This window comes from Nerophis lumbriciformis, linkage group LG03 (assembly GCF_033978685.3).
Source record: "Nerophis lumbriciformis linkage group LG03, RoL_Nlum_v2.1, whole genome shotgun sequence".
NCBI lineage: Eukaryota > Metazoa > Chordata > Actinopteri > Syngnathiformes > Syngnathidae > Nerophis > Nerophis lumbriciformis.
In genome coordinates, this window is record NC_084550.2 from 22,626,934 (window position 1) to 22,640,000 (window position 13,067).

Consider the following 13,067-nt stretch of genomic DNA (forward strand, 5'->3'; position numbering starts at 1 on the left):
AGATCCACTATGGACTGGACACTCACTATTATGTTAGATCCACTATGGACTGGACTTTCACAATATTATGCTAGACCCACATCTGCGGTCCTCTCCAAGGTTTCTCATAGTCATTCTCATTGACATCCCACTGGGTTGTGAGTTTTTCCTTGGCCTTATGTGGGATCTGAACCGAGGATGTCGTTGTGGCTTGTGCAGCCCTTTGAGACACTTGTGATTTAGGGCTGTATAAATAAACATTGATTGATTGATTGATTGACCAGGGGTGTCAAACTCATTTTAGCTCAGGGGCCGCTTGGAGGAAATTCTATTCCCACGCGGGCCGAGCTAATAAAAATGTGACATAATAATTTAAAAAATAAAGACAACTTCAAAAAGTTTTTTTTTTGCATGGATAGAAAATAGAAATTATTTGAAAATTCTGAGGAAAAAAATTGGTGGAGTTTCAAAAACCCCATGAAGACTTTGTCTCAGTGTATTTACAAAGTGTTAGAATAATCATGTGTATACATTATCACACAACTTTATGCTTAAGGGCCGTTGCTATAGTTATTATCTGTATTTTTGTATCTGTGCAAAGCTGGCAATCCAAAAGGTTGCCAGCCTTCTCGTATCAGTGTTGTGTCCAGACTTGGCCTGCTGAGTGCCAAAGCCGAACATCGGGTACCGGGACGCAGACAAAGCAGAGACGGGGCGATATCACCAGCGTCAACACATTTTCATTTTTGTATAATCATATATTGTGTCTAACTGGAGCTGTTGAGATTACCCCCTTCCCTCAGCGATAGCTTCAGTGACGTAACCAGGGACCTCCCAAATTAATAGAGGAAGCACGCGGGCTGGACTTTTAGAACGTAAATGGTAAATGGTAAATGGGTTATACTTGTATAGCGCTTTTCTACCTTTTTTTTAAGGAACTCAAAGCTCTTTGACACTATTTCCACATTCACCCATTCACACACACATTCACACACTGACGACAGGAGATGCCATGCAAGGCGCTAACCAGGACCCATCAGGAGCAAGGGGGAAGTGTCTTGCTCAAGGACACAACGGACGTGACTAGGATGGTAGAAGGTGGGGATTGAACCAGGAACCCTCAGGTTGCTGGCACAGCCACTCTCCCAACCGCGCCACGCCGTCCCTACATAGTTTGGATCTGTAACTAGAATACAGCCCAAAACACGTGTCTCCTCATATGAGCCAAATTGAACCCTGTCTCTGCATGATTCCTTGCTTCTCGTCTGTTCAATAGATGTCATCAGTGTTTAAACCTGACAAAAGCCATTCAACTTTGAGCACTTCCTGTTCAGCATTCTCATGTTGGCAGTTCACCATTAAAGACGTGTTTGGAAAAGCAACCGAGTGTTTCCTCAAACCGCCACATTGGTGACAGCCACAACTGCCACAACACATTCATTTATCATCATTGCAAGTGTGGGGGAACACGTATAAGAGTAACATAAAGGCATTGTATCAACTACAGAAAAGAGCTATAAAGATTATCCATGAAGCAGATTATCTAGAACACACTAACATAGTAAATTTAAGTGTATGTAAACTTTTGGTCCTGGGTATGACGTTAAACTACATCCAGGCATGAGATGGGAGGTTGTGTGTGGGGTTAGTGAGTCCCAACTAACGTCTATAAAATGCACACAAAGAATCGTTTGCACCTACTCTTGTGACTGGCGGGCGGTCAGCGCCATAAAGCTGAGCGGGTCTCTGGGTAATTGGGGCGCGGACAACCAACAGGACAGACTAAGTTCAACAGCCCAGTAAGGCAATTAGTCTAGGAGAAGGATCTCTGATATAAAATACACCTTCCAACCCGCACCAAGCCAGCGTGGAAGGTGTAGGCTAATAACAAGCATGAAAAGTACGCCAAGAAGACGGCCCCCAGTCCCCAGCAGTTCTAGAGGGAACAACGCAGTGGCAGGGAGCAGCTAGAGATCGTTCACTATGGCAGAAACATGCTGAGGCTTTCGTCCAGCAGTGAACTGACAACGGCTGATGAAGAAACTTTTGACCATGACACTCAGCATCCTCACAGTTTGGTGCATACCTCGGTGATAAGTTCACAGTTCGGTTAATTTTCAGTAAAGAAGGACAGTGTTTCTTGACCATAGGGCCCATTGTTGGGCCTTGAGCGCCCCCTAGAGCGCCGCAAAAAAACTACAGGCCGCAGTTATACTCAGCTGGAATACACTCTTCCACCACTTGTGGCAGTAATGACAATATCCAACAAACAGAAGAAGTCTGGAGCTAAAGCCATAGAGAAGTTTCTTAAGTGCATAAATGACTAAGTGAAGCTATATTTCCGCTTGCACTTACATTTTATCCATCCATTTTCTTCCGCTTATCCAAGGTCGGGTCGCGGGGGCACCAGCATAAGCAGGGAAGCCCAGACTTCCCTCTCCCCAGCCACTTCGTCCAGCTCCTCCTGGGGGATCCCGAGGCGTTCCCAGGCCAGCCAGGAGACATAGTCTTCCCAACGTGTCCTGGGTCTTCCCCGTGGTCTCCTACGAGTCGGACGTGCCCTAAACACCTCCCTAGGGAGGCGTTCGGGTGGCATCCTGACCAGAAGCCCGAACCACCTCATCTGGCTCCTCTCGATGTGGAGGAGCAGCGGCTTTACTTTGAGCTCCCCCGGATGACAGAGCTTCTCACCCTATCTCTAAGGGGGAGCCCCGCCACCCTGTGGAGGAAACTCGTTTGGGCCGCTTGTACCCGTGATCTTGTCCTTTCGGTCATAACCCAAAGCTCATGACCATAGGTGAGGATGGGAACGGAGATCGACCGGTAAACTGATAGCTTTGCCTTCCGGCTCAGCTCCTTCTTCACCACAACGGATCGATACAGCGTCCGCATTACTGAAGACGCCGCACTGATCCGCTTGTCGATCTCACGATCCACTCTTCCCTCACTCGTGAACAAGACTCCGAGGTACTTGAACTCCTCCACATGGGGCAAGATCTCTTCCCCAACTCGGAGATGGCACTCCACCCTTTTCCGGGCGAGAACCATGGACTCGGACTTGGAGGGGCTGATCACTCGTCCCAGTCGCTTCACACTCGGCTGCGAACCGATCCAGCGAGAGCTGAAGATCCTGGCCAGGTGAAGCCATCAGGACCATATCATCTGCAAAAAGCAGAGACCTAATCCTGCAGCCACCAAACCGGATCCCCTCAACGCCCTGAGTGCGCCTAGAAATTCTGTACACTTACATTTTATGGACAGATTATTTAAGAAACATACTTATGTTTATTAATAATCTATTCAGAATTGATTTTAGCACTGCATAATTATGTAAATCACAGTGTGCTCAAACGACCACCAGGTGGCATCTGTGAGCAGATAACACTGGATAACCTCTGTGAATTTATCAGGTCTTGACAAGTTGGTAGTGCCAATCTATACCAATGTATATACTACCTGTTATATAACAATAAAAATGCAACACGTGAACCACCCTCGAGGTCGCTGGGGATGTTTGATAAGTCCACATGCAGTAAATTGTAATGAATGATCAGCAGCATTTTATAAGATGTAATCCATGATACTGTAATAATCGAATAAGCATGAATGTGTTTGTTTTTAATAGATAAATCATAATGAAAGCTGCAATGCAAGGTACCAGCTCTTCAGCAGGGCACTTTGGTAGTTTACTAAGTGGAGCAGAAGGTCCAAACCACTTGGTGTATCTCAAAATGCATGTAAAATTTTGTAAAAAAAAATAACTTAATAACAATGCCATTTTAACTCTGTGCTTTTAGCATTGAAGCTATTCTTTCAATTCAGTAACCAATAATGTCAGGTCTCTCAAAAAAAAAAATCAGCCTGCAATAAATGAGTTTAAATATTAACACGTGTTGTTTAAAAGTCACCATGTAGTCACATATGACCTGAGTTGGCTCTACTGTGTGGACATGGCTGACTTTGGGGAGATCCTTAGGAACGTCGGGGAGTTTGGAACCTTCCAGAAGCTCCTAATCTGCGCGGTTTCCTTCCCGAATCTTATAATTTTTTTCACATTAGCCAGCGTACTCTTTATCCAGTCGGACCCGGAGCGACATTGCAACACGGACTGGATCCTGAAGGCCGACGCTAACCTGACCCGGCAGGAGCAGCTGAACCTGACCGTTCCTCTGGAGCAGGACGGTTCTTTCAGCAGGTGTCGCATGTTTGCTCCGGTGGACTGGGACATTGGGACCATCAGGGAACGCGGACTCAACGAGACCACGGTGTGCCAAAATGGTTGGGTGTACAACAGTGAACTTTATACAGCCACCATAGTCACTGATGTAAGTGCAGACTCTACTAACACTTTAACTTAAAATTGCAATTTTTTGAATTCCTTTTTGTTGTGCTTTGTAGTTTGATCTGGTATGTGATCGGGCTCATTTACCACAACTGACACAATCAGTCGGAATGTTGGGCGTTCTGTTTGGTTGTCTCTTGTTTGGACCTTTTGCTGAATCGTAAGTAATGGAAGTTTTTTTTGTCGCATTGCCTATGTTTCCATGCACTAAAGTAGTCTGATTTCTCAAATAGTATGTTTTTTTATTACAAAACCCAAAACCAGTGAAGTTGGCACATTGTGTAAATGGTAAATAAAAACAGAATACAATGATTTGCAAATCCTTTTCAACCTATACTCAATTGAACAGACTGCAAGGACAAGGTACTTAACGTTCGAACTGGAAAACTTTGTTATTTTGTGCAGATATTAGCTCATTTAGAATTTGATGCCTGCAACATGTTTCAAAAAATCTGGCACAAGAGAAAGTTGAGGAATGCTCATCAAAAACTTATTTGGAACATCCCAAAGGTGAACAGGCTCATTGGGAACAGGTGGGTGCCATGATTGGGTTTAAAAGCAGCTTCCATGAAACGCTCAGTCATTCACTTTGTGAACAAATGCGTGAGCAAATTGTCGAACAGTTTAAAAACAACATTTCTCAAGGAATTTAGGGATTTCACCATCTACGGTCCATAATATCATCAAAAAGTTCAGAGAATCTGGAGAAATCACTGCACGTAAGCGGCAATGTCCGTGACCTTCGATCCCACAGGCAGTACTGCATCAAAAAGTGACATCAGTGTGTAAAGGATATCACCACATGGGCTTAGGAACACTTCAGTAACTACAGTTGGTGGATACATCTGTAGGTGCAAGTTAAAACTCTAGTATGCAAAGCCAAATCCATTTATCAACAACACCCAGAAACGCCCCCCCCCCCCGACTTTGGGGAGATCCTTAGGAACGTCGGGGAGTTTGGAACCTTCCAGAAGCTCCTAATCGGCGCGGTTTCCTTCCCGAATCTTATAATTGTTTTCACATTAGCCAGCATACTCTTTATCCAGTTGGACCCGGAGCGACATTGCAACACGGACTGGATCCTGAAGGCCGACGCTAACCTGACCCGGCAGGAGCAGCTGAACCTGACCGTTCCCAACAGTTTAAAAATAACATTTCTCAAGGAATTTAGGGATTTCACCATCTACGGTCCATAATATCATCAAAAGGTTCAGAGAATCTGGAGAAATCACTGCACGTAAGCGGCAATGCCCGTGACCTTCGATCCCTCAGGCAGTACTGCATCAAAAAGTGACATCAGTGTGTAAAGGATATCACCACACGGGAACACTTCAGTAACTACAGTTGGTGGCTACATCTGTAGGTGCAAGTTAAAACTCTAGTATGCAAAGCCAAATCCATTTATCAACAACACCCAGAAACACCCCTCCCCCCACAGGCCTGGCCACGTGCCGCCTCCCTCCACTAGGGACAACCGCATCCAGATAATGGCCGACACCCGACAATGACATGACTGTCAGAATAAATTAAGTTATCACACAACTTGTTTGCTTGCAGTTCAGGTTGCCCTGCGGCCTGTGGTTACCATCCACTGGTGCTCACAAAACTGTCTTTGATCTTATCAAGCAAAATGCGGACAGCTTGTAAATCTCCAATGTGTGTGATGCAATGCGCCGTAGAGGTGTCGGTTTCTCAGATCTGAACAGCCACGGGAAGGGCCTTATCAGGACCCGAAATCTACGAGCAGAGAGGGGGGAAACCTGACACCGCTCCAAGCACCTTTTTGTTTTTACTGTTTATGCCCCAGTGCAGCTGCTGCATAATGAGACCTCTCCCTTTAGAAGCAGCTGCATCTATGTAATCAGGGAATTAACTTTTTCCTTAAGAGCGTGGGGTGACACTGTACGAGGGTGCAGGTCCACGCGCTCTCCTCATGAGCTAAATTGAATCCTGTCTCTGTTTGATTCCTTGCTTCTTGTCTTGTTTAAAAGATAGTTCGGCGTTTGAACCTGTCAATGACGACAAACGAAAACAAAGCCGGCAAGTTCGGCAGCCCCGACACCCACCACCCGCATGGGCCTCTACGGACCACAATACCGGCCAATTCCTCGCACCGGACTCGGCAGCAAAGGGCGCCTGCATCGCAAAAAAAACAGCAGCAATAGCAACCACTGCAGAAACCCGAAAAACCGCGACCGACAACCACACGCCAACAGAGATCTGGTTTTCAATCGCATAATATAAGTGTGTTAGTCCGACTTTTCAAAAGCCAAACGTGATCAGACTAAGGTGTTTCCATGGGTTCTAGGATGCTATCTTATTATTTGAGGTATCAGACTAATTTACCAGTAATGCATGGAAACATAGCCTGTGTCTTTCCGACAAAAACATCACAATTGAGTCACATTCTAACCTATTTTGTTTTTTCCAGGATTGGTCGTAAACGAGCAGCTCAAATTCCGATGGTTCTGTCCCTCATTTTTACTGTCACCAGCGCTCTGTGCCCATACTACGAACTATTTCTACTGTCACAGTTTTTGGTCGGCATTGGCAGCGGAGGTTTTCGGCTAAACGGCATCATAATAGGTAAAGTACTCACATTTGGTAATTACAATGGGAATTTGTATAAAAACAGATGATTAGCCATTAAATTACATTTATGTAATTGAATGTATGTATGGTCAAATTGGAAATGTAAGATATGTAATTGTATGTAATTTTCTAGGGGAGATGCAGAAAATAATCCCTTTTTATTAGGGAAAACATAGATTATAGAAAAAACAGGCCTTCAATGTATCCTATCTCCATCCATCCATCCATCCATCCATCTTATTCCGCCCAGACTTTCCTCTCCCCAGCCACTTCTTCCAGCTCCTCCCGGGGGATCCCGAGGCGTTCCCAGGCCAGCCGGGAGACATAGTCTTCCCAACATATCCTGGGTCTTCCCCGTGGCCTCCTACCGGTCGGCCGTGCCCTAAACACCTCCCTAGGGAGGAGTTCGGGTAGCATCCTGACCAGATGCCCGAACCACCTCATCTGGCTCCTCTCGATGTGGAGGAGCAGCGGCTTTACTTTGAGTTCCCCCGGATGACAGAGCTTCTCACCCTATCTCTAAGGGAGAGCCCCGCCACCCAGCGGAGGAAACTCATTTGGGCCGCTTGTACCTGTGATCTTGTCCTTTCGGTCATTACCCAAAGCTCATGACCATAAGTGAGGATGGGAACGTAGATCAACCGGTAAATTGAGAGCTTTGCCTTCCGGCTCAGCTCCTTCTTCACCACAACGGATCGATACAGCGTCCGCATTACTGAAGACGCCGCACCGATCTCACGATCCACTCTTCCCTCACTCGTGAACAAGACTCCGAGGTACTTGAACTCCTCCACTTGGGGCAGGGTCTCCTCCCCAACCCGGAGATGGTACTCCACCCTTTTCCGGGCGAGAACCATGGACTTCGACTTGGAGGTGCTGATTCTCTTTCCAGTCGCTTCACACTCAGCTGCGAACCAATCCAGTGAGAGCTGAAGATCCTGGCCAGATGAAGCCATCAGGACCACATCATCTGCAAAAAGCAGAGACCTAATCTTGCAGCCCCCAAACCGGATCCCCTCAATGCCTTGACTGCGCCTAGAAATTCTGTCCATAAAAGTTATGAACAGAATCGGTGACAAAGGGCAGCCTTGAAGTATCCTATCTCCATTTGAGTCAATATCTTTAACATAACCCCATAAAAAGACATTAAGGGAGTGATATCTGGTGAACAAGGTGACCAGAGAAGAGGATATTATGAACTTATGAATATACTTTTATCATTCTGTTATTGTAGCCACAGAGTGGATTGGTCCTTCCAAAAGATCTTGGGCAACATGCATCATTCAAATATGCGGTGCAATCGGACAGGTTGTCATTGCCGGTCTGATCTATGCCGTCAGAGACTGGAGACTAGCTCAACTCATCACTGCAGTTCCACAAACGGTCATTTGTATTTATATCTGGTGAGAATTGACTTATTATTCATTTCTGGTTATTACCTTCCCCGTTCTTCTTACATCATGTCCTTGTGAACGACCAGGTTCCTTCCAGAGTCCGCCAGGTGGCTGTTGGACAGAGGGAGGACAGAAGAAGCTAAAAAGTTGCTGTCTAATGTGGCAGCTGTCAATAAACGCACCTTCACAGATTCTCTCCTGGAAAAGGTACTAAAGCTGTAGTAACATTTTAGAGGCTTCAATTACAGAAATGTTTGTAAATATTTCTTCTTCTTCTACCCAATGTTAAATGTACATTTCCGCCATACATAAATTCCTTCCCATACTAAATGATATTGCATAAATACTCCTTTGAGAGTAACCTCTTTCTGTCCATGTCTTTTAATGTCCTTCCTCGTTTGTGCTCCCCCTTACAGTTCTTCCCACTCGTACTTCTTTCTGTTGTACTCATGTCCCAATGTGATTGCCACTCCTTTAATTAATGATGTTGCTTCTGTCCCACTGAGAGGTACCTCTCTGAGCTGCAGTAGTGTTCATTTCCTTGTAAGAAAGTTCTTAAAGGGGCCATATCTAGCTGATTTCGGGGACTTTTTGCATGATATTGGATCACAGTGGAGTAAGTTAAATGAACATATATTAAGTTATGTACAAAATAAATCTGCGTTCTTCTCCTCTTGGCCAATATTTTGCAGCCTTCTCCCTTCCATCCATCCAGCCATCTATCTTCTTCCGCGTATCCAAGGTCGGGTCGCGAGGGCAGCAGCCTAAGTAGGGAAGCCCAGACTTACCTCTCCCCAGCCACTTCGTCCAGCTCATCCCGGGGGATCCCGAGGCGAACCCAGGCCAGCCGGGAGACATAGTCTTCCCAACGTGTCCTGCGTCTTCCCCGTGGCCTCCTATCGGTTGGACGTGCCCGAAACACCTCCCTAGGAAGGCGTTCGGGTGGCATCCTAAACCAGATGCCCGAACCACCTCATCTGGCTCCTCTCGATGTGGAGGAGCAGTGGCTTTACTTTGAGCTCCTCCCGGATGACAGAGCTTCTCACCCTATCTCCAAGGGAGAGCCCCGCCACCCGGCGGAGGAAACTCATTCCGGTCACCTCTACCCGTGATCTTGTCCTTTCGGTCATAACCCAAAGCTCATGGCCGTAGGTGAGGATGGGAACATAGATCGACCGATAAATTGAGAGCTTTGCCTTCCGGCTCAGCTCCTTCTTTACCACAAGGGATCGATACAGCGTCCGCATTACTGAAGACGCTGCACCGATCAGCATGTTGATCTTACGATCCACTCTTCCCTCACTCGTGAACAAGACTCCGAGGTACTTGAACTCCTCCACTTAGGGCAAGATCTCCTCCCCAGCCTTCTCCCTGAACACGCCTATTCTGTTGCGATTGGTCAGGGGTGTAGGGTCGGGTTTTGCCACGACCAGACACCACCCCTCACTCGGTCAGAGTTTGGCTTTTGACAGTTGCTCTGCAGTAGGCTGTTGGATCGGCCCAGCTACCTAATCCACTATATACTGTATTAACTTTGGTTCACCTTGTTTCAAGTTTTAAAGCCGAATCGTAGCAAGTCGATTTTCGAAGCTAAACATAGCAGCAGGTGCCACAGCTCGTGACACTGGCTATCCTCACACATCTGCTTCTTACACAATGTTTGATTCCAGTAATGATTTGAGACCAGGGCCACCTTTTAATAAAACCATTAACCGGTCGAACCGTTGCACCTTTGCCACCCCTTTAAGCTGGGGGCACAAGAAAGCACTGTTTGTGTTACCATCAGTCCAGAACAAAACATTGTTCCCTTTGGAGACACAGTCTACTTGCCACTGCCCGGGCAATGAGCGCTCTTGCTATGTCTTTCAAAAATAGACAGCGCCTGTAGCACCTGGTGCTGTTCCATGCACGATCCACAGACGTAAAAAGTATGTATGCATTATAACACGACACGTAGGGCAACATGGAGATGGGCCAGCTGAGTGACCTCCGGCGGCAGGAGTAAGTGGCACAAACTTGCAAAAAATATATCAAATTACATCAGATTACATCGGATGACAAACATCCTTTTATCGCTTTGATACAAAAACAGTCTACATCGTACACTGACAGACTCAAGGTCAGCGTTAATCGCTATTCAATATTTTAGGTCGCAAATATAGTTAATGAAATATAGTTTAGGCTTTAGAGGATGAATATCAGCGTAAGGTTCCTATGCCTTCCGGCTCACACAGACATAAAGGGCAGTAAATTGGCAGATCAGCTGGCAAAGCAGACTCTGACGCTAGAGCAGCACAGAGAGGTACCTCTCAGTAAGGCAGAGGCAAAAACATTAATTAAAGGAAATCTTTTCTGGGACCTGAGTACAGCAGGAATACACTTTAGATACACTACAGAACACAGTAAGAGGGGGTAGAACTGTAAGGGTGAGCACAAAAGAGAAGGGAATCATCACATCACACCAAACTGAATAAGACATTGCACCTTATAAACAAGCAACCAACAGGATGCGGTAGAGTCAGTGGAACATGCAATCATTAGGCCCTTTTCCAGGAACATTTGGTTCCTGGAAACTCTAGTTCCTGAAACTGTAGTTTTCTGTAAATGTGTGTGGTTTGTGTTTCCACCACATTTCACAGTTTAGTGTAGTTTATACAAATCAGACTGATGAAGTATGGAAGCGTGGTTTAATATATTTCTACACAGATACCAAGTAAATAAACAGACAATATTAGGTCAAAATTATTTTACAAAAATTTAAGTAAATGAAATACAAAGCAAGAATATAGAAAAGCGATATGATGTCCTCAGCCTTCCCGGTAAGGTCTATTCAGGTGTACTGAAGAGGAGGCTACGCAGGATAGTTGAACCTCAGATTCAGGAGGAACAGTGTGGTTTTCAACCTGGTCGTGGAACTGTGGACCAGCTCTATACTCTCGGCAGGGTCCTTGAGGGTGCATGGGAGTTTGCCCAACCAGTCTACATGTGCTTTGTGGACTTGGAGAAGGCATTCGACCGTGTTCCTCGGGAAGTCCTGTGGGGAGTGCTCAGAGAGTATGGGGTATCGGACTGTCTGATTGTGGCGGTCCGCTCCCTGCACGATCAGTGTCAGAGCATTGCCGTCAGTAAGTCAGACACGTTTCCAGTGAGGGGTGGACTCCGCCAAGGCTGTCCTTTGTCACCGATTCTGTTCATAACTTTTATGGACAGAATTTCTAGGCGCAGTCAAGGCGTTGAGGGGATCTGGTTTGGTGGCTGCAGGATTAGGTCTCTGCTTTTTGCAGATGATGTGGTCCTGATGGCTTCATCTGGCCAGGATCTTCAGCTCTCACTGGATCGGTTTGCAGCTGAGTGTGAAGCGACTGGGATGAGAATCAGCACCTCCAAGTACATGGTTCTCGCCCGGAAAAGGGTGGAGTGAAATCTCCGAGTTGGGGAGGAGAGCATGCCCCAGTGAGAGCTAAAGAGCCTGGATCCAGATGAAGCCATCAGGACCACATCATCTGCAAAAAGCAGAGATCTAATCGTGCAACCACCAAACTGGATCCCCTAAATGCCCTGACTGCGCCTAGAAAGTCTGTCCATAAAAACAGAATTATTATTTTAAAGAAAACCTTTTTCGAAAACTATGTGGCCAGATTTCAGCTCTGTAACCTTTAAACGCAACGAATTCGTCAAAAATGGAAAACATTGTATGCAACAAATATTCGTTATTTGGTCAAGGCAGACTCAAGGGTTTTAAGTCAAGTTTCTCAGATAGACCTAAAACTTGCACTTTTTGCTTTTGTGTTGCAGGTTGTCGTGAATAAAAAAGAGACAAAGAGTGGTTTTTTAATACTGTTTCAGTCATCAATGCTAAGGAAGTACTTCTTTACCATGATATTTATATGGTAAGTTACTTACACAACTATATGATAATGATATGACTGAAATGTGTTTAGTTGGGCGTGACTCGTTCATTTTGTTTTCTTTAGGTTCTCATTGAACATTGGCTACTTTTGCATCACCTTCAATGTGGGGAACTTTGGCTTGGACGTTTTCATGACGCAGATGTTCTTTGGTCTGACTGAGATGCCGGCTCAGATACTTTGTATGTGGCTGCTGGAAGCCGTGGGGAGAAGAATATCCTTCATCTCCACACTTCTGGTTGGGGGGCTCTTGTGTGTCCTGATGCTCGTGTTCAATCAAGGTAAGGCAGTTCCCATTAAAACTTGATGTATTTTCTATTTTCTCACCTAAAAACCTTTTTTTTTCATCAAAACTCGACAGTGCGCCTTATAATTCGGTATAATTCTGGTTTTGCTTACCGATTTCAAAGCAATTTTATTTGGTACATGGTGTAATGATAAGTGTGACTAGTAGATGGCAGTCAAACATAAGAGATAAGTGTAGGCTGCACTATGATGGCAATATGTCTCAAGTAAACAACACCAACATTTTAAATGTTCCATGGAAAATGTAGAACATTACACACGGCCTCACCTTTTCTCCTCCAAACATATTGCTGGGTATTGTGGCCAAACAGCTACATTTTTGTTTCATCTGACATCACATGGACAAAGATAAGACGTTCTGGAGGAAAGTTCTGTGGTCAGATGAAACAAAAATGTAGCTGTTTGGCCACAATACCCAGCAATATGTTTGGAGGAGAAAAGGTGAGGCCTTTAATCCCAGGAACACCATTCCTACCGTCAAGCATGGTGGTGGTAGTATTATGCTCTGGGCCTGTTTTGCTGCCAATGGAACTGGTGCTTTACAGA

General features: G+C 45.5%; 1 protein-coding gene across 1 annotated transcript in view; it reads left to right on the forward strand.

Annotated features, from left to right (window-relative positions):
* Positions 1-3,920: 3,920 nt before the first annotated feature.
* LOC133575718 (solute carrier family 22 member 13-like) overlaps positions 3,921-13,067 on the forward strand; it is a 20,651-nt gene continuing 11,504 nt past the window's right edge. Inside the window, exons 1-7 of the mRNA XM_061928520.1 lie at positions 3,921-4,304; positions 4,378-4,481; positions 6,753-6,907; positions 8,148-8,316; positions 8,394-8,514; positions 12,103-12,197; positions 12,282-12,496. Of these exons, the coding sequence (XP_061784504.1) occupies positions 3,930-4,304; positions 4,378-4,481; positions 6,753-6,907; positions 8,148-8,316; positions 8,394-8,514; positions 12,103-12,197; positions 12,282-12,496 (1,234 nt within the window). The 5' untranslated portion in view covers positions 3,921-3,929. The remainder of the gene's footprint in view (positions 4,305-4,377; positions 4,482-6,752; positions 6,908-8,147; positions 8,317-8,393; positions 8,515-12,102; positions 12,198-12,281; positions 12,497-13,067) is intronic.